This window comes from Pollachius pollachius (assembly GCF_949987615.1).
Source record: "Pollachius pollachius genome assembly, chromosome: 14".
Taxonomy (NCBI): Eukaryota; Metazoa; Chordata; class Actinopteri; order Gadiformes; family Gadidae; genus Pollachius; species Pollachius pollachius.
In genome coordinates this window covers 16714622-16736104 of record NC_136947.1, presented here as the reverse complement: position 1 = coordinate 16736104, position 21483 = coordinate 16714622, and the positions used below count along the sequence as shown (strand labels likewise).

General features: G+C 41.9%; 1 protein-coding gene across 1 annotated transcript; it reads right to left on the bottom strand.

Annotated features, from left to right (window-relative positions):
- Window positions 1-633: 633 nt before the first annotated feature.
- On the bottom strand, window positions 634-20943 carry klhl24a (kelch-like family member 24a). The gene is made up of 8 exons (XM_079751112.1): window positions 20716-20943; window positions 19198-19316; window positions 18198-19042; window positions 16611-16795; window positions 13874-13992; window positions 8267-8455; window positions 4027-4215; window positions 634-3639 (listed from the first exon to the last, which is right to left on the bottom strand). The coding sequence occupies exons 2-8, from the start codon at window positions 19270-19272 to the stop codon at window positions 3439-3441; spliced, it is 1803 nt and encodes a 600-aa protein (XP_079607238.1). The 5' UTR covers window positions 19273-19316; window positions 20716-20943; the 3' UTR covers window positions 634-3438.
- Between the last annotated feature and the right edge of the window lie 540 nt (window positions 20944-21483).

Genomic DNA, 21483 nt, shown 5'->3' with positions numbered 1-21483 from the left:
CATCTAAGCTAAATCATGGTAATTGGCCATGCAATTCTTGATAGCAGCCACCAGGCACCACTATTCTACCATACAAACTAGCTTTAGTTACTAGCAAATAGAATAAAGATGAAATGATATAAACATCCTTCTGTGGGAATAATGTACAATCTCCTACAAGATGAGTTAGTTAGTTAGTTTAATTAGTTTACACTATTTTAATAAGTGTAAACTTATTAAAATGTATAATTAAATATATAGGCTAATGAGTTTATGTGGGGATATATTGGACGATGACATATTGTTTGTTAAAATGCTCTGGTTCAGCAAAATATCATTTGTTTTTACCGTTGATTTGACCAATAGTCAAAATAGACTAGTAGAAGAATATTTTTTTTCTGGGTGAGATAACCAACTTTCTGCCAGCTGCATTCTCCAAACAAGACTAAACAATTTTCCTTCTTTCTCTTTATTTTCACCTTTTGGAAACTGGCCCCATCTCGACATAACTAAACAGAAATAACTAAACTGTTGGAAAGAAGGCTCTTGGTAAGAAGATAAGCCAACAAAGATTTAATCAACAATTGAATGAGGATATAACGCCATGGTTGCATTACTTACATTCCATCACTGATAACACTGCACACATGCATATTTAGAAAGAATATCTTTATTGGTATTTCATTGACAATTTCAGAAAATACTGTCAAAGATAAGGCATCACAGCTAAATGAAGAGAGAACTTGCAACATCAAAAGCTAACTTGTAAATGTCAACATCCATTCCTTTCTTGTTTTGGTTTATTCTATCATTAAGGCACACAGGTCAGGTATTCTGTATAAAGCAGGTGGAAGCCTCCACCTTGCATTCAATAACCGTGCAACAATTTTTAAGTAATCTTTAAAAGTGAAGCCAATATATTTTGCCAGAGTTATCAATTTATATTTGTTCAAATGTATGTCATCATTCGTGAACATGGAAGGCAAAAATACACCCACATGTCAGCCAAACACACACACACACACACACACACACACGAACAATCCCATAACCAATTACAAAAATGACCTATGATTTAAAAAGTCAGGAAGGAGGCCTGAAAACTGAGGACAACATTAACATCCTCGACTACACTATTATAGAAAACACGAAAAATGCATTACAAAAGGATCAAAGGGTGCATTCTGGAGTAGTAAATACTCAGTGAAATCACAGACGCACACTAACTGCTACTTACTCTCTTATGCACACTTGTTTTCTTTCAACTTGCATAACTCAGCTGGCTCCAGTATTGTCAAGTTACCTAGTCATTTGGCTGATGCATTTATCCATACCGTCTACTGTGAATTCGTATCCATGTAATGGGGGTGTCGGTAGGGGTTAGGCATCTTGCTCTAGGATACCTACAGGTAAAATGTAGACAAAGGGGATCGAACCCAGTACCTTTCAGCCAGAGAGTCAAACACCCCGCCACGCGAACACTACACTGCCCCAAGCTGTGTATCAATTTAACGAAAATGTGATTATTCAATTCTTTCCTTAGACCTTGAACGATAAGTAGTATTACAACTCTATCTTTAACCATTTTGACAGCATGCTCTTGTTGATGTCATGGAATATCAGAACCAGCAGGGGTCACTGTCAAGACCCTCAACCCCTCTCTCAACTCAAATACGTCACATGACAGCAAAGAACATTTACTGATACAGTAAAAAAATAAAAAAAGGTTACCATATTACATAGTCACCCTGTTCTATGTTCAACAGGGAATCTGTCAAAGTGCACGATGTGGGGCTCTTGGATACAGAAATACATTTTAATGTAAATATAGAAGAGACATTAAATAAAAGATGGATGCAAAAAAAAAAAATCACAAAACAAAATGTTACCATATTCACAGCAAAAACCACTACTCCATCTATATCAACCTTGGTATAAAAAAAAGTGTCTTTACCGACATGACCAACAAGTCCAATCTCAATCACTCCTGTGTGAGGTACAGGCACCCCTTCTGCCCAGCCGTAAACACAAGGAGGTATCCATGGTTACCCGAGTCACATTTGGTTGTGCAAGGGGGGTGCGGTGGCAAAGTGCTGATAACTGATCAGGTTCGGACAAGGCATGCAGATGTATACAAATTGACAGAGCATGCAATATAAAAATGCAACCATTTTTGATACATCTCCATGGTTGTTACACATTCTGGCCAAACACCCGAAAGTCTCATGCACAACACACACAGACACATTAAATTAATCAACAGCTCACTTAAACACTTAATCAAAATAGTCTTTGAGTTTGATCTGCAAAGGCTTCTAACAATAAATCACCCACACAACCATTTATCATCCTGTATGCAATTGTCAGGATTTCTAAACCTATACCAACCTAGTAACATTTGTTATAAAAAAGGCATCATTTAATATTATAATAATAAAAAAAGAAATTATCAGTATTGTGTGTAATGGTAATGTTAACAATGACCACATAACTTGTCGTTAATGTTAACAGCATAATGGTTTAGGGGAAGAGTAACTACAGGGGAAGTATCACTGAAAACAAAAAACATAGGAAGTCAACATGGTTATTAGCTAGTGAGTCCATAGCGACCACATATAAAAGGAAGTATAGCCCTGGCCCGCACTGACCAGCCCACAGGATATGAGAGGGACAAAGGAAACCCCACCAGAAACTGCAAGAAGAGGGGACGTTGTGTGTTGGGAGCTTCAAAGATAAAATCTGGAGATATTTCTCAATATTTTATCTTTGCAGACAGCTTGCAGACTGTTTGCCCGCCTTAATATGACCAAGAGGTCATATTAAGTGTTGGGGAATTGTTATCGAGGCCATTTTGGAGATATGTGATGTATTCTTATAGGTGATGCTGAAGTATCACATAGTTACCAATTACAGCTGTCCCAAACCTTGCATCCCTTGCAAACTGGCCATGTCCTGATTATCTAGATGACTTTTTCCAAGCTACAAATAGAAAAAGGTAGAGCTATACTAAAACCCCATCAATGTAGTAATGCAGAGAATTTACAAATGAATAAAGTCCTATTTTAGCTCATCTAACTTTGCAAGTCACACTTTGAATTTTTTTTTTGCAAATTTGAATTTATAATCGACCAGCCTTAATCATTGAGATTATTTTTTAATTCTCATTGTGTCTAACACCAATGACGCGGTTCTACAGAAATACTAATAAGGCTCCTCTATCACAGAATAAGGAATAAAGTGGGTAGTCAACAGTATGACTTGTAACACCATCGCCCAGCGTGCTGCTACATGAAGCTTTGAAAAGACCCGAACATCTGAACCGCTTTGTGTATATCATATCGGCGTGATCGCGTCGTGTGTACCAGTGCTTGTGTGTCTTTGAGCCAACTTTCTCAAAGAGTGTCCTTTGTAATGAGTGTGTGTGTGAATTTATGTGTGTGGTGGTCATTTGTTTACGGGTCAGGGCTTGTGGAACTTCTCGTTGTAGCGGTGGATGGTGACACAGCCATGGTACGAGATGGGCCGGGGCATGGCCGCCACACCAGTGATGATGCCGGAGGCGGGGTCATAACACACAATGCCGTCGGACGCCTCGCCACTCTCCCCGCGCCCGCCCAGGATGAAGAGCTTCCCGTTACACACCGACATGCCACAGCTCTCCTGGTAGGGGGATTGGAAGAGAGCACACACACACAAACACAAACACTGATTAGAAAGAGATTTGTATTGATGCATTCCTTTTTCTATATTTACATCTTTCATTGTGAGAGCAAACTTACAACCACTAGCCAACAACCACCAGAAACAAAAGAGATGCGAGAGAGAGATGCAAGAGTGAGAGCATGAGAGAGGGAGAGGGGAAGAGAGAGAGACCTGTATGTATTGACATATTTTTATTTTTACATCTTTCATTGTGAGAGTAAATTATTGTTTACAGCCTGAAAGCCCATAAGGAGACAGACCAACAACAACAGTTATAAACACATTGACATGCGAGCAAGTGGCTCGCAGCAGCCCAACAACATAAACCCATGTTAGAGTTATTACCAATTTGCTAAAGGTGTGGACCACGTGCATCCAGTAGTCCTCCAGCGGGTCGTAGCAGAAGATGGACTTGGTGAGCCCCCCGGCCACATAGATCAGGTTGTTGAGGGACACGGCCGTGATGCAGCGCTTGGCGATGGGGATGTTGGCTCTTAGCATCCAGGTGTCTTCCTCTGGATCATAGCACTGGACCTGTGACATAGAAGGTATTGGGTTAGACTTTCAAATATTACATCGAAATGAAGTAGAATATTCGTTTCACATTGAAAGGAAAAAATAATAATCTGGGCTATAGTAAACGCATTCTGCGGTTTTCCCTGCCAGCCTTTCTGAGAACAGGAATGCAGGAAAGAAAGATCGATGCATCTTATTTTCAGTGGCTCGGCAGTCTGGCATCATATCCTTCCATGCCATTTTATTCACTTGCACTTAAAATGTTTTCCTTCTTTCTTTTTTTTTTTGTTTATAGTTTTGTGGACAGTCCCCTTTGAGAAGGAGCAGCTTTAGCCTATTTGGCTAATTTCCAGCTGTAGTCCCCAGCCAGTTGTCAGTAGGCTACCTACAATACATAATAGTAAAATAAAATAAATACATTACATTTATAATTACAGCAGGCCTGAGCAAAAAGGGGAAAAAGACAAACAAACATATTGCACACAGTTGGAGCAAGAACAAACAGGCAAGCACAGAGGATGGCAAAGATATCAAGGCAGTTCATGCAACAACAACACAAACACACAGGCGACAAGGGAAAATAGGCCACAAAGATCACATTGAAAGCACATAGGGCAGAACATGCAGGCAGGTAGCAGAGATGGAGTGGCAGCAGCAATGACTAGGACTATGTCACATCAAACACACACATCACGTCTGACAGAAATTAATGTGTGCAATTATAGTTGTCGGACAGCCATGTTTTCAGGTGTGCTGTAAAGGTGGAATATGTATGTATATCATTGATAGTGGTTGATTCCAATTTTGTATTGCTATAACAGAAAATGATTGTTGACCAAATGTGCTTTTTCTAAATGGGATTAGAAGGTCACCCCGTGTGGCGCTTCTGGTGATCTGATTGCTGCTGTTACGTTGGATCATGAATGACTTTAAAGGAGGAGGAGCAGTGTTATGCAGAATTTTGAAAACCAGGCAGATGTTTTTATATTTGATTACATCTTCCCTGCTCAGCAGTTTACGGTTATTTAATATAGTACAATGATGTGAACTGTTAGGCTTCTGGTCCAACACTTTGAGTGTTCTCTTATAAAAAGTTGCTAATGGCTTCAATGACAAACTGTTAGTTTGCCCCCAGCTTGTCATACAGTATGTAAGATGTGACATAATCATGGCATCCATGTAAAGTTTGGCAACATTAAAAGTTAGGGAATTTCTAATAGATTTAAAATTGGCTAGGCTAAACTTGACCCTGTTGCACACTTTCTTAATGTGTGCTTTAAAAGAAAGAGTAGAATCAATGATAATGCCCAGATACTTAAATTGTGGCACAATACTTATGTTTTGACCTGATATTGTTATGTTCGACATGATGTTACATTGTCTTTTGGTAAAAAACATTCCTATGGTTTTATTAACATTAAGTTGGAGGCAGGAATGGTTTAGCCAATTAGTGATCTGGTCCATAGCTGTGGTGAGTTTAGCAGCAGCCAGATCTTTTGTTTTGGCATGCACATGTACTACAGTGTCGTCTGCATACATTTGTATTTTGACATCAGGGCAAACCAACGGCAGATCATTAATATACAGACTAAACAAAAGCGGGCCAAGTATCGATCCTTGTGGTACCCCAGTGCATAAGTTAAGAGCTGGTGAACGTTGATTGTTCACAAAAACATGTTGACTTCTACCAGTTAAATATGACTTAATCCATTTGAGTGTTAAAGGTCAGAAGTTAAAAGCAGACAGTTTGGCAATAAGGACCTGATGGTTGACTGTGTCGAAAGCTTTACGAAGGTGTAAAAACACAGCCCTAACAACACCTCCCTTCTCGACCATTGCTCGGACCTCCTCTAAGAAGAAACAGTTAGCTTTGGCCTTTCTGATGACTTTGATTACTTTATTACGTAGTGAAGTGAACCTATATCTGTCAATATTTAATTTGGTCTTCGATTATCTTTTCAATGCAGAGTCTCTTTCCTTCATCAGGTTGAATATTTCAGTATTGAGCCAGGGAAGTGCATTGATTTTTTTCTTTCCTTTGACCTTTTTAGTAAACTCCTTAACTAGACTATGTAACTTGGCAGATAACATTTGTTATCTGCTTCTGTATTGCTTCCAGTAAGTAAATGTTTCCAATTAGTCTGCTGCACTGCTCTTTGGAAATTAGCCATTTAAATTTTTGGAATCCTGAGTTGCTCTATAGGTTTATTAGAATGATGAAAACGTTTCTTTGTTAGTTTTCTGGACATTAATGTCAGATTATGGTCAGACAGTCCAGTAATAAAATTAAATGTCTTAACAACTCTTTCAGGCTTGTTACTAAATATTAAGTCTATTTGTGTCTGGGAAGATGCAGTAATTCTAGTTGGACCTTCCAACAATTGTGTAAAATCCAGGCTATCTGTAGTCTGCTTAAGGAGTTTCCTATTAGTTTTATCTAACCAGTTACAATTTAGATCGCCAAGTAGTATTACCTCTGTTTTAAAATCACATGCTTTAAGTAGCTTTTTAAATGTGATATAAAAATCATTATTAGAGGAAGGTGGATGATACACAACAATGAGCACAAAAGACATTTCAGATGAAAGCACTATATTCAGTCCAATACACTCCAAATCATGGTCAAAAGGCCAGCATATTTGATGACAGTTGATGTGGTCTTTGATATAAATCATGACCTCACCCCCTCTTCCCTTAGATCTGTCTCGTCTAAAGATATTATAGCCTGGGACATGCAATGCAGAAGAAGGAAATTTCCAAATGGAGTTTTTTCCCCTGTCATAACCACAGTTCATGTGAACAACACCCATTGTGTATCCTTTCAGTCCAAGTGGTCGCATGACTTTCTTAAGGAAGATGAACCACCACATACATGAGTGACAAGGGGACGGCTGGAGCCGTGACAGTTGGAGCCAAACTGCAAATATGAACCCAGACAAAGGCAATTATGCAGTCGGGTTCATACTTAGCTTTGTGATGTAACATCCATCGCAGGACTGCCCCTTTGTGTTCTGCGAACAAAGCTATATATGAACTAGAAAAAACAGCTAGGGGGAGAGAATAATCCCCCCTCTGGCGAGAGATCCTTTGATATTGAACGTCACTGTCTTCCTGTTTACTTCTTCACAGTTCACTTTAGGGATATGTAAATCTAACTGGAACTCAGTCTCATTGTTTTGGCGGTCGGATTGTCCCATCATGGATTCTCAACTCACTCATTTATAAACAAAATGGGATGTGCTATAAGAAAACACCCTGTTTTAATGACCTTGTTTAATATCTATTGTTACTGATGTAACAATAGATATTAAACAAGGACCAGGATAAACTCGCTCGGCCTGACTCTCGTGCACTATTGCACTTGTGCACAACGATCATCACCGGCGCATTGGCGTCATCCAGTGACAGGTGAATAAGTCAGAAACAAATGACTCTGACGCATTACTCATCAGCCATTGAACCTGAAATACTGCAATACGCATACATTAGCATCATAACAATAACCAGTTAATGACGATGTTAAAATCGATATGCTAGCTTGACAAGCTTAGCTTCAGAAACAATGGTGTTTCAATGAACAAAGAACACAATACGGGGTCAAAACAGGCATAACAATTCCAGTGAAGTGGTTAACTTCTCATTTACGCCAGCATCTCAAATAACTTTGAGGAAATGCATTTGATCATTGTACATTGTTGTTTGAGCATTGTTCAAACATCAAGTTATTCGGAATTTTCCAGCAAGCATTTGCAAATAACTCTGAGTAACAGCATTTGAACTTTGAACATTGTTGATTGAGCATTGTTCAAACACCAAGTTATTGGGAATTCTCCGGAGGAGCATTTGCATACAACTCTTGAGGATATGCATTTCATCTTGGCAATTTTCCAGAGAAGCATTCTCAAATAACGTTGAGGATATAAATTTGATCGACATTGTGGTTTTCAAACCACGTTCTCGGGAAAATTTCCGGAACAGAAGCATTTGAATTTACCGTCAAACTTGTTATTAGGGGCTGTCTAAGGCCATGTCATTGTGGAGGCATGCGCATGTCTGCTCCGTTGCAAACCTTGTCCGAGCAGGTGTTGTCGTCCGGACCTCCCCCGATGACGAAGAGCTTCCCCGCACAGCTGGCCACTGCCGGGGAGCTGACCGCCTCCTTCATGGAGGCCACCTCCGTCCAGCGGTTGGAGAAGGAGTCGTAGCACTCGGCGCTAGTCAGGCGGGTCTGGCCATCGTAGCCCCCCACCGCGTAAACCTGTAGGACACAAGTGTTTTCACTAAACTAGCTTTAAAACAAACCGCATCCACATGCGCCCCAGTGGCACACGACACACACACACAGGGGTATATAGGTCATTGAATGGCAAGTACAGCCGGTTCCTTGCGTGGAAAGCCGAGCGGTCCATCTGGCAAGCGGCCAGAGTGATGTAATGCTTCACAATCTTACATGAGCGATTATCTCTCTCTCTCCTCTTTGTTCCCTATGTTATACACAGGCGTTTCACACTGTAAACACACTCCACAAACCCATTATGTCCAAATGTGGCTACCCAAACCACGGCCAAGTTTACCTCCTCCGGAGTGACTATGTTATTACAACACTACTACACCACCCCTTTGATTCAGGTCACTTGCATAATGTGATCTTAGTCAAGGATTTTAGATGTGGACTTGATTTATTGTACTAATCTAATTCGACAACACAGAGTCAGCAGGAGCAGGGGTGTTGACCTGATTGTTATTCTCCATAAACTGCCACGATTGAGACACAAAATAGCTAGATTTATTTGAGACTTTTTATGCTTTTTAAGTTGACAAAGAAAATGCTTAGTAAGGGTACGTAATGGAGAAATACAGTAATCCGAAAAACAAGCAGTGGGACTGGTAACAGAGCACACTAGAGATGATCAACAAGGTGGTGTTGTGCAACCCTTCAGCCTCGAGGCTGTTCCAGAACTAACACGTGGCGAGGGAAAGAACACGAGGGGAAGAAGGAAACGTGGATAGGAAGAAAAGGAAGAACCAAAACATAGAAAGACGAAGAAGGAAGGGGGGAAATATCTTAAATCGGGTCAACGTTGGAACACCTGTCTATTTGCATAGCAAATAAGGTGCGATAAAAAATAATAACCAATCAACTACCACTTATTCTAACAACATATTCCACGAGTTTCATTTATCTATCCCCCGCCATGTATGTATGTATGTATGTATGTATGTATGTATGTATGTATGTATGTATGTATGTATTGTGGCAACCCAGCCCTGGCCAATTACGGACATGCAGAGCACCTGAGGAACAGGTCATTCATTCAGGGCTCTCATTCAGGCCTCTCCCAGCCCTGGAGCTCCGGTACGGAGAGACCGGTCCTCGTGGGTGACGGGATTCCACCCACGGGTGATAGGACCGTCGATTCCTCCCAGGTTTTTTCGTTGTTGTATTATTTTCAGTATGAGACTTTGTTTGATTTTGGATTAAACATGCCTTTTTGGCTTTTGCCCAGCAAAGTTGTGTCCTGTTTGGGGAGGAGGTTGTTCACGCACCGTGCTTGGTTACCACAGTATGTATATATGTATGTATGTATGTATGTATGTATGTATGTATTTATGTATGCATGTATGCATGCATGTATTAGGGATGCACCGAAATGAAAATTCTTGGCCGAAACCGAAAACCGAAACACTGAAATAAATTATTATGCGAATTATTAGTACCATTGCATTTATGGCTATGACTGTGTACTAACTTCATTAAAATCAAGGCATTGCAATTCAAAGAATAAATCAATTACAAAAGTATGAAAATATTTATTTAGCACTGACATTACAACAATGCACAATATAAAATAAAATAAAATTCTAAATAAAATGTTTAACTTGACCCCACTCATGTGTACATCAAATAAATAATAATAAGTATTTCGGCCGAAGGCCATTTTCGGCCGAAAGTTTTCGGTGGCCGAAAATTCGGTGTATGTATGTATGTATGTATGTATGTATGTATGTATGCATGTATGTAATGTAATGTAATGTAATGTAATGTAATGTATTTATGTATGTATGTATGTATGTATGTATGTATGTATGTACGTACGTACGGGCAGACGGACGGACGGACGGATGGATGTATGGATGGATGGATGGATGGACGGATGGATGTATGTATTCACCAAACTGTACATATGGCCAACACAGTATTTTGTTCCCAAAGCCGGCAAAGGAAAACAGCTGTCTCCTCAAATTATGAAATTACAGACACAGTAAGGAATGGAGTGTGAGCCCCCAACAAGTTAGAAAACGTTCACTACAAACATATCACACGGGAAACCCCAATGGAAGGATAATGAAACCATGCAGCCAGAAAGTAGGGGATGGGGGGGGAACTGAGCGCTACAGAAATTGTCGGTTGTTTTTAAAAGCAATGCTGAAGAGAGGTTGGGATGAGGAGGAGAACAAAGAGATACCGGACAGATACCGGAAGTGGGCCTGAATAACAGGTCCTAGTGGGGGACGAGAGTGGTTTAGGAATCGTTCAGCGTGGAGAGACGGAATGTGAGTGTCATGAGTGTGTGTCGGTGTTTGTGTTACGACGGAAGTACATATACAAAATAGACACATTCTTTTGCTGTGACATACTGCCTGTCTGTAATTAAAGGGGGGGGGGGGGGGGCACCGCACCCATCTTCCCTAACCACTGTCTTGTTCTTAGCCTTGAAGAAGTATTCAGACTAGACGGAAGGGTCTCACTGCGGTCTCATTTTAGTGTTTTCACGCCAGGTACTCTGTGGACCTTTTCAATATTTCAATGCTAGATGGATTCAAGTGGATAGATAACACATCAGTGGATATAATAGAGCCAGCCATATCTGTTCAACCTTATTTTGTGTTCACGGCACACAGTACTCTATGAGGCCAATGGCTTGTCTTTTGGAACAGGCCAAAACAGATTACTTCATTGTTTTGGTAGAACATGGTTAATTTGTTTTAAACCTGCGCATGTGTGGTTTGTGTGTGTGGGACCAACGCAAGGCCAAATCGGTCTCATGCAACCCAGTCTACAGAGAGAGCATGTGTTTGTTTGCACAATAGATGTGACAGAGGCAACAAGCTGTCTGTTTCTGATGAAAGACACCCATTGAGGGTCTAAAGCTGACAGAGAATATCTATCATAGTGTGTGTGTGTGTGTGTGTGTGTGTGTGTGTGTGTGTGTCAGATTTGACTGACATACTAGGCCATCTGTACCTTGCCCAAGTCTGTTTCACAGATTCACACCTGTGCCGTGCTCAAGTCTAGATCATTTGGCTAGTGTGAGCACGCCAACCGTACTCAAGTCCACTTCAATTCCGTGGCCTGAGCACACTTGGGAGAGGTGTGCTCAGACCACGGTACAGATGCTGGCTACGCAACCGGAGCTGGATGACGTATAGTCCATGCAACCCTTCTTTCCCATCAAACAATAAACATGACGGCTAGCGGTTCACGTTGGTGCGATAGTGAAGTTGAGTTTGTGATTAAAAATACCCCGTTCGTCGCAGCTTTCTTTGTTCACTGGAGAAAGGCGGGGCTGCGCACGGAATCTAGACCTCTTAAGAATAATTTGCACACTCCCGAATGTTTTTATTTTTTTATGAATGAAGACATCCGCATGCAAGAATAAGTTCACGTCTGAGTGTAGGCTACAAACGCGACAAACTATTTACAAGTGCAAAAACGCCACCCTATTCTTTATTTTGCTGACCACTTGTTTTTTTGTCTCTCATAGATCGCACTATCTTTCAACGTCTTTGTTTAATACGACTGCATCACCTTCTCTCACATGATCAGCTGCTCGCTGATTTCACTTTCTCTCAAGTTAGTACTCAACTGCTCATGATGATATCGCTGCGTTGTCTCTGTGGAGACAGCACAGTAACACCACTACCCAAGCCCCCCCCCACGGAACCGCAGAGCCATCGCATTTACAACAGAATGAAACCCAATAAACCACCAATGTGTGCTGGGTCCGGGAGGGTAAATTGGGGTTCTAGCTCAAGCAGGCAATTTACCTTGGGGTGTGTAAACGCGCGGACCGTGCCGTGAAAAAGGCGTGCATAAAACAGCCTATTTGGCAGTGTAAAAACGCTCAGTGAGAGAGGGCTGTATCTGAGTAGAACGGCTCCAAATAAGCAACAAAGTCAGGAAAGTGTCAACTGTGTTGTCTGTGTTGTTCTACTAAGCAGCGGACGCTTGGTGGTGATGTTTTACGACGTGATGACGTATGTACAAGACGCAACCGTAGTCAGGCCCAGTTGAGATTGCCTAGTGTGAGCACAGGTCAGCGCACAGCAGTGTGTGTGTGTGTGTGTGTGTGTGGGGGGGGGGTAATCGTACTTGAGCACGGTACAGGTGGGAAACGGACTTGGGCACGGTACAGATGGCCTAGTGTGAGTGCGCCCTAATGCCACATGGGTTGGTGGTACTTTACGCAAACCTTACAGTTATTACACGCTAATAATCATCGCACAGACATTGTACTATGTGTGGTACGCATGACATGTATTTTACAACTGGTAAAATGTACAAATGGTTTTACAAGTGGTCCTGATTAGTCTCGGAATGGTATTTTGCAACCAACCATAATTACACATGAGCACAATTACACCTAAAAGGTCACTGTTAAACACAGTTATACACCTAAATACTGGCATTCTTAACTACTGGACTTTAGGAACTATTTCTGTGCCCAGTACGAGTAGATGTTTACAGTGCTCAGACAAGCCTTTGGTAGCGCCAATGTGTCCAATTGCGCTGCCACCGCAGGCTGTAGGCGAGTGGGTAGCAACACATTAGAAGAAAGCCTGATATAGGGCAGTTAACTGAGTCAGTCTTTAACCCAGAAACGTGAAACATTTGCCCCCATCCATCAAACTCCCACTGCCTGCTAAACTGCTTTTGAAGCCTCAGATCCTAATCTCAAGGGTTACTGTCAGACATATCAGGAAGTTCACTGTGATCTACTCTAATTAGCACCTCATCTAACTTCCTGTTTGGCATCACATACCTACAGCACACATACCATCTGTATAGATGAATATATGGATGTATTTGGGATGGAATATGTAAAAGTATCAATGCACTCAAGTGGCTTTATTGATGCATCCGTGAAAAACTTTGGCTTTTGTCAATATGTAAATACTGCTATCCACCATTGCAGTTGCTTCTGAGTACATAGCATTAATAATATGAACTGACGGTTTACCAAGCCCTGGGGAAACCAAGTGGAAAATTAGATAATAGCAATATGAGATCACTGGAAGTCTCCCAGAAACCTGTATGGAGGAGGATCACCTTAAGAAATCCTGTCGCCAATTCCTGTCCCTTTTAGAAGCACCCAACTTAAGGTTCAAGGAATTACAAAGCCCATCCATAAGTTATTCAAGAAGAAAATGTACATATTTGTTATTCATGACAAAAGACTAATTACCAATGTGCAGAGGTACATTATGCCTACTTTGTGTAAGTCATTGCTGTTAATTGGGATTGTTGACCAACACATGTGTGTATTTCCCCAAGAAATGATAGTGTCCCTGCCAAATGTCCTGCTATTCATGAATTTACAAAGTGCTTTGTTTTACAGATGAGACGGTACATGTATGCTTTACAATTACTCATGGTTTAAGGTGTCATGTTTACCTTGCCCAGTAGGACGGCCATCTTGTGTCTCCAGCGGCCTTTGTTGAGGGAGGCCACTCTGATCCAGAGGTTGAGCTGTGAGTTATACATCCACACATCCCTGCTGTTGAGGCGACCACCTGTCACACAAAGCATAGTTCACCCATTGTTGTTATTGTCACTTTTTACTTTTCACATCATTGGAAACTATTGTCTTGATTGAAATCGAGGAGTTGTACAGACGGATATGTTTAGAAATCAAGGACTAATCTTCTGGTCGGTGCCGACATGCTTTCATACACAGTTTCTAGGCTTTTAGTCTCTGACTTAGTTTCTAAGTGTTGTCCCTTGGTAAACACACTCAACTGGAAACATACACATGATTAAAATATGCAACATTTGTTTGACTGGTTTAAGCACATACTAAAGAGACAAGGATTGAACGGCAGCAAGATATATCCAGAATACTTCTGCTCTGCGTCTGAACTATAAGGAAACTTTTTTTTTTCTTCCTCATTTTTTTGTCATTGGAGCCAGATAGACAAACATCATTCAGCAGCCAGCCAATCAGATTACGGCCTGACCACAATCGACACGCTTTGAACAAGCCCAAACGATGGCTCTATTGACCCCTCCCCCACCTCCTTGTGTTTCCAAACACCTGCAAGGTAAATTGAAGCTAGCATAAGCCGGTTACCGGCCCACACAGGTCTGAATGCAGGTTAGGCTGAACAAATATACAGAGAGAACAATTTATCTTTCCAGGTGATACCCCATTGCCATGTATTGCCATATAATGGCAATGGGGTTTATATATATATATATATATATAAATCCCATTTCAGGTTTAATGGCTGATGAGTAAATTTGTTTCTGATATAAAATCCCCCTTTTGTCTCTAATATATTCCAAGACTACACTTTACATCAAGGGAAAATGTGATGCATGTGCAATAATGTGTGCTCTTATCTTCTAGCCATCCTACACATGAGAGTGTGTCAGCTAACATCAAAATGGGAGCGATTAGGAACTGAGTCATTTCGCACAAAGTCATCAATTGATATCAGGGAGACATCAATTGACATCATGGGAATCACTCACTTTATTATATTAATATATATAACTAAATATAAAAATATATGAGATTGACGTCTTCAAGAGCTAATGACACACTAGGAGTAGATCAACCTGACAGAGTCAGCCTCATCTCGTGAACCCCCTGTAGATGCTCCATAGGGAACATACTGAATGGGTTTTTTTCCACTGCTGCCGTTAGCAGTTCGATGTTTGTTGCCAGAAAACTGTCAGTTAGTTATGAGGCAACCTACAGCAAAGTCTCTCTACCAGACAGCACAACTCTATTAAGTATAGACTAGCAGGTTTTCATGTTATTCAGACAAGAAAATCCATAATGATCCCTTTCTTTTTGTTCAATGCAGACAAAAAGTAAACAAGGGATGTCCCTTTTAAAAAAGTAATCATCTTTTAATGCATGTTGTGTCTGTCTATATATGCAAGGCACTGCCTAAAACAACATGCCTAGCCAGACTGTCTAGGGCCCTGAACAGGTCTCTTTGCATGATATACAATTGAATAAGTAAAGAATTTCAGTTCTAAACTAATGTCTTTCTGACATGCGATTCTTGACAAGGCAAGGATTCGATTAGGTTTGAAGCGGATACAGTTAAATCCCAGTCAGGAAACCTCCTGAGGGTGTAGAAAGACTAAAATAGAAGCTACAGTATATCAAACAGAGATCACAATCTATTTCCAGAACTTGGCCAACTGCACACACCGCAACACTTAAAGGTCCCCACATTGATCCACAGGGGGGAAGAGAGAAAGAGAGAGAGAGAGAGAGAGAGAGAGAGAGACAGCGATAGAGACAGAGTGACAGAGACAGAGAATCACAAATAAACCTGCAAAAGGCAAGGGGTCAAATGTAAAAGCAAGTATGAACTTGTTTAATATATGTGTTCATCGATCTGTGTAATATGAGAAGCTAAGTGCTGACTTTTCCAGGCAGCCCTTGCAGCTGATTGATAGCACACACGTGAGACTGAATATAAACACAGCAGCGCACGTTCTTACTGAAGATCTTGCCTCTCTCTCTCTCTCTCTCTCTCTCTCTCTCTCTCTCTCTCTCTCTCTCTCTCTCTCTCTCTCTCTCTCTCTCTCTCTCTCTCTCTCTCTCTCTCTCTCTCTCTCTCTCTCTCTCTCTCTCTCAGAATTCAGTAAACAACAAATAGAAAGAGTTTGTCAAAACAGATTTCTTGCCATGGTTGTGGACGATCAAAAACTAGCTAATTGTCTATTTAGGGATTTGAGAATGCTGTAATAGTATATGTAAAGGTGATCTGGTGTATCGGCCAATGGTTGGAAAGTGACTGGACACGTCGGCCAATAAGGAAGGGCCTGCTGTGACACTGAGCACAGAGAGTGCATCCAGATGTTGCTCTCAGATTTTCCTTCGTCTCAAACGGGCTGTGGCTGCAAAAATAGCACGACAGGGCGAATAGCCATCTCAGGGCCGCCCTTTAAACAACACATCCGTATGCTGAAATCAAAAGGCAATTCGTCAGGACCTTACGTTCACAGCTCCATTTTAAGCTTTTGGATAGAAATAGACTTCATAAGGTATTTGAAAGACAAAATGCACATTGGAAAGTATAAATATTTCAGGACATATATAGTCAAGACACTTTCCAACCCTGTTATGACTAATTCAGAGAGTAGTATAATGTACTTAGGTGCTCACCTGAGACCAGGATGTCATTGCGGAGGGCGCAGACAGCGTACTCTGACTTGGTGAATTCAGGCAGCTTGGCCATCGACTTCCATTCTCCGGTGACCGGATCAAAGCACTCGGTGTAGGGCAGGTTGAAGCCCCCAACGCGTTCACAGCCCCCCACCACCACTATCACCTCAGAGAAGCCCGTAGACCTGCGTGGAATGAAGGTATAGAGATGTAATACAGATTAGACTCTGGAACAACAGATTGTAATTCGATTTGAGCATAACAAAACAAAACAGATGTTACATGATGCTAACAATACTGGTATCTCAGTAGATCATAGTGCTTGAATAAACACACAGGTGTAGTGTGATATTTACACATCAAACCATAATTTAGAGCACCAAGGCAATCATAACCAGGCAGACGCTGATATCTTCTGCTGCTATAGCTATACTTATCTCCGGGTTCAAAGAGAGAAATATCAATAAAGGGAGCAATTAAACTCATTGAAGGCATGACTTACTCTTGTTTACAATGTGTCAGAAAGTTCCAAATCAATATAAAGAAGCCCTTATTGGATAACACACTCTCTCCAGTCTGCTGTCAACTTCTCAAACAAAATTGAATTAGAGTGGCTATGGAAAACTTAATTCTAAACTTCATTAAGTGTGTGTGTGTGTGTGTGTGTGTGTGTGTGTGTGTGTGTGTGTGTGTGTGTGTGTGTGTGTGTGTGTGTGTGTGTGTGTGTGTGTGTGTGTGTGTGTGTGTGTGTGTGTGTGTGTGTGTGATCCAGGACAAGACCTCAGGGTTTAGGGTCTTGTCAGGGTTTGTCGTTCCAGGGGTATACTTCTAAGACGTAAGGGGTTCGGGCCCCTTCTCCCCGTTCGGTAGCTGGGAGTATAATAGGGCGTCTGTTCATCAGTGCAGGGGCTATTAACACAGGGGCCCTGGGGGCACCTGAGGCAGACAGTATGAAGAAGACGGACAGCCTGATGGGCTGAGCCTCTCAGATCTGCATGGATACTGACACAATGTGCCAGGGACAGACGTCACACGGCAGTGTTAACTGACTCACTGTTGCTGTTGTTCCACCAGGGTGCAGCTGTTCTTTTTAACCTATCACGGGGCTGCCAGATGCACGCTATTCAATGCCTTTATTTATGAGGCCTTTAATCACAACGAGTCTCGCTTGAGTGTGAACTAGAATGGGAGGACGTACACATCACAGGGTGTATTTTAGTTTTGAAAAGGAGGCTGTTAAGCACATCCCAGTCAATGGGGACTGTTCAGACAAATAACTCTTTCCCATTCTTAATCCTATCCTTGATTATTCAACACAGAAAAACTGATATTGGCTTTGTCAACCGGTTGTCACCTTAAACCACACAAAGATTTGATCGCAGGAAACCTACATATCATATCCACCTGCTGATCTCCCCACTGGGAATGTAGTCCTACAGGGAAAATTATAAGGTTGAAAGAGGAGGAACGTGCAAAAAACAATAATTTTCCTCGGAACAGAGCAGATCTTGCATTTTGATGTGGATTCCTAAGAAGATCATCGACAAGATAATACATTCTTGCTCCCGTATCTGATTTCCAATTTACCTGCGTGGTCGGGTTCGGGGCGACATCATCTCGTTTCCCAGCACGTGGTAGCGCCGGGCCTCGTGCAGCAGCTGGTAGCACTCCGGGGCGTTCTGGATGAGGTGGTCCCCCTCCACCGTCTGCACAAAGTAGTTGGGGTGCAGCAATGGCATGCGCACGTGGTGCAGCAGCTCCTTGAGCATGGGCTTCCGCTGCTCCAGGCTGTGGTACACCCAGCGCATCACCGCCTCGAACACCATCTCCTCCTTGCCCACGGCCAGCTCGTCGCTGGCCGTGTACTCCTCCAGCTCGTCCCGCCGCAGGTCCAGGAACTCCTCGTGATGGGCCACCTCCGCAAAGTTGGCCAGGGCGTAGACGCGGCAGCGGCTGGCGAGATGCTTGAGGGCGTGGTCGTCGGCGAAGCGCTGGATCCCAAGGCAGTTGCACGGGTCCAGCTGCTCCTCCAAGAACTTGGCACAGGCGTCGCGAAGCGTGGCGATCTGGAACAGGCTGGACGTCTCGAACAGGAACTGCACGTTCTCCGTGGTGATCTTGGCGCGGCCGCTGTAGACGAAGCTGAGGAAGGAGTCCATGGCCTCGGCCAGGATGCCGTTGATCTCCACCAGCATTTCCCGGCTCTCGCGGTGGTCGTTGCAGAACATAGCTCTGAAGTAGGAGGAGCAGGCGGAGAGCACGGCGCGGTGGCAAGGGAACTCGCGGCCCTGCACGCTGATGACCACGTCGGTGAACAGGCGGCAATCGCGGAACTCGTTGAACACCTGCAGGATGGCCTCAGAGTGGACGGAGCCACAGTTGAAGTCGAAGGCATCCTGACTGTTCAGTGTTTTGGGGTCAACCTCAAAGATCTGAGGGGGATAATAAGGAGCCACAAGGGGTTATTAAACAGGAATAGTGAAACGTTTGGGATATACAAATATTTAAGCCATAATATTACAGAAAGCAATACTAACAGAGAAAGAGATCTTAAGATAAGATTAACAGTTGGGTTATTTGGCAGCACCTTGCGTTTTACAGCAGGAGAGTCTCTTGTCTCAGACTCCTCCCTGTTCAGCCTTCTGCCAAGGATCAACACCATGTTGGCCACCTTAACACAGACCTCCTACTAGATGTAAAAGGGATCTGGAAATGACCAAAAGACAACCTGTATCAATTATATCATTATATCATCTACTGAAACATTCATATTGTACAACATGGGCTTTGTTTGTATAGCACTTCAACTGGTTGGTCAGTGTTATTATTACTGTCTGGTAAAATAGGCACATAGCCATTTATTGGAATGTAATGGAAAGTTGACTTGCAAGTGAGGGATTGTATCATTGTTGATGTGAAGCCTGAACCATTATTAGCAGAACACAAATGAGAGCACATACTGTTGGAAGCAAACAAAACAAGTTGGAATATCGATACTCGAAGCCTTGGGTTAGCTCTAAAGTACATTGCATCATGCTTGAGTAACGTCCTTCTTTTTTCCCCACAGGAAGTATACATTTGAGAGCCAAAACAATTTCAGATAAATAACTTCCTGGAGCCTAAACTAGGAACTAGCAGTGAGGTTGCTGTGCCCTGCAGCACAGTGCAGGGTAAGAGACAAAGAGGGAACGGCGGGAGAGGCTTGAGCAACGGTTGCCCGGCCTACCTACAACGTCAATCAAATTTGTTTTGAATTGGTATGGGGGAGGAGAGATAGGAGAGCTACTTTACCATTGTCTCAACAACAAGCTTTTCGTCCAAAACCTGGATAACTAAGTGTTCGAGATGAACATTCATTATTTGTATCAATTATAAAACTGGACATAAAACCAGAAAAATAAATATCTAAACACGCTTACTGAGAAATCATTGAGATAACATAATGGGATAACATGAAACATAAAGGGATAACATGAAAGACTTTCTATAGATTTATAACACATAATCTCATCACAACTTTAAGGCATGAATTACAATGGTGGGTCTAAGTTACAATATAAGTAAGTATTTATAAAATAAAAATAACTTTTGCGTTTGCCCATCTGTTCAGATAGGCCATGAAAGCAACAGTTGGACAGGTTAGGTCAGAAGGATCCGACCTAACATCAAGTTAATCGTGTCTCCCTGCTCAAATAGCACAGAGCAGATGCTGTTATCCAAATAAAGAAATACAATGCATAACTTAGTAACACACACACACACACACACACACACACACACACACACACACACACACACACACACACACACACACACAATTGTGTGAATAATAAATGGTTAAATATTTCAAAACATGTTGTTAATCAACACAGGATATAATTTCATCATATCCCTGTGTTCAGACCATGTTCAAAGACAGGTAGGCACGTAGTGTACATTTTGTCAGACAAAGGAGACTTGCCTCGTGCCGACCCGTTAGCCTTGACAACAAACGCACTCAGAAATATTCAGTTAGATCCTAGTCTAGAATCTAACTTTAACTAAGTACCGTTAAACTAAAATGCCTGACAAATTGACATTGCTGCTCGCATAAAAACATGCATACCTTATCCACAGATTTCCCAAAAAATGATTTTCTTCAGTTGAAGGAATTAAAGCTTTAAGTTGAAAAACAATAGTGAGGTAAAAAAAAGAAAAACTATTTTGCGAACTATTTTGCGAATCCTTGAAATGGATATCAATATCCGTTTATTGAACGCGGTCAAAAGTCTGCGTGGTAAACAAGCGGGCTGTTGTCATTCCCAGACATTTTGACTTTGTTATGATGGCAAAGACAAAGAACTCTAAGTTCCTGTCAACACTGGGCCAAGATATAGCCTGCTTGTCACTGCCTCTAAAAACTCCCCGTTCAGCGCGATCAGCTGAAGTGCCAGGTGCTTTCTGGGTAATGTATTTCATTTGTTTGGATTGTTATTAAACTGGGAGCCCCGAGGAACAACACTTCCCAGACTGCGCCATCGCTCCACGTGGCTCTATTTTGTTTGCAAACAAAGCTCCGTGTACAAAAAGTTGAAACATGTGAGCTCTTCCGCCTTGAATTCGTTCACTTTGTCCGAATGATATAGTTTACACTCACTTGACGTTATTACATTATGATGTAAACGTTTGTTAAAAAAAGATTCATATTCATAATGTTGAAACGACCGTTTTGATAAACAGTAGCCTACATTTATGGCTTTCCGATCGTGTATCGCTACCTACGTCATGTATATCGATTGGTTTGTTTAGAATGCGCACTTTCATTCACCGTTATTCATTACATAATTTACTAGATTTTACCGACCATGTCAAAACAAGGCAATGAGGTAAACAC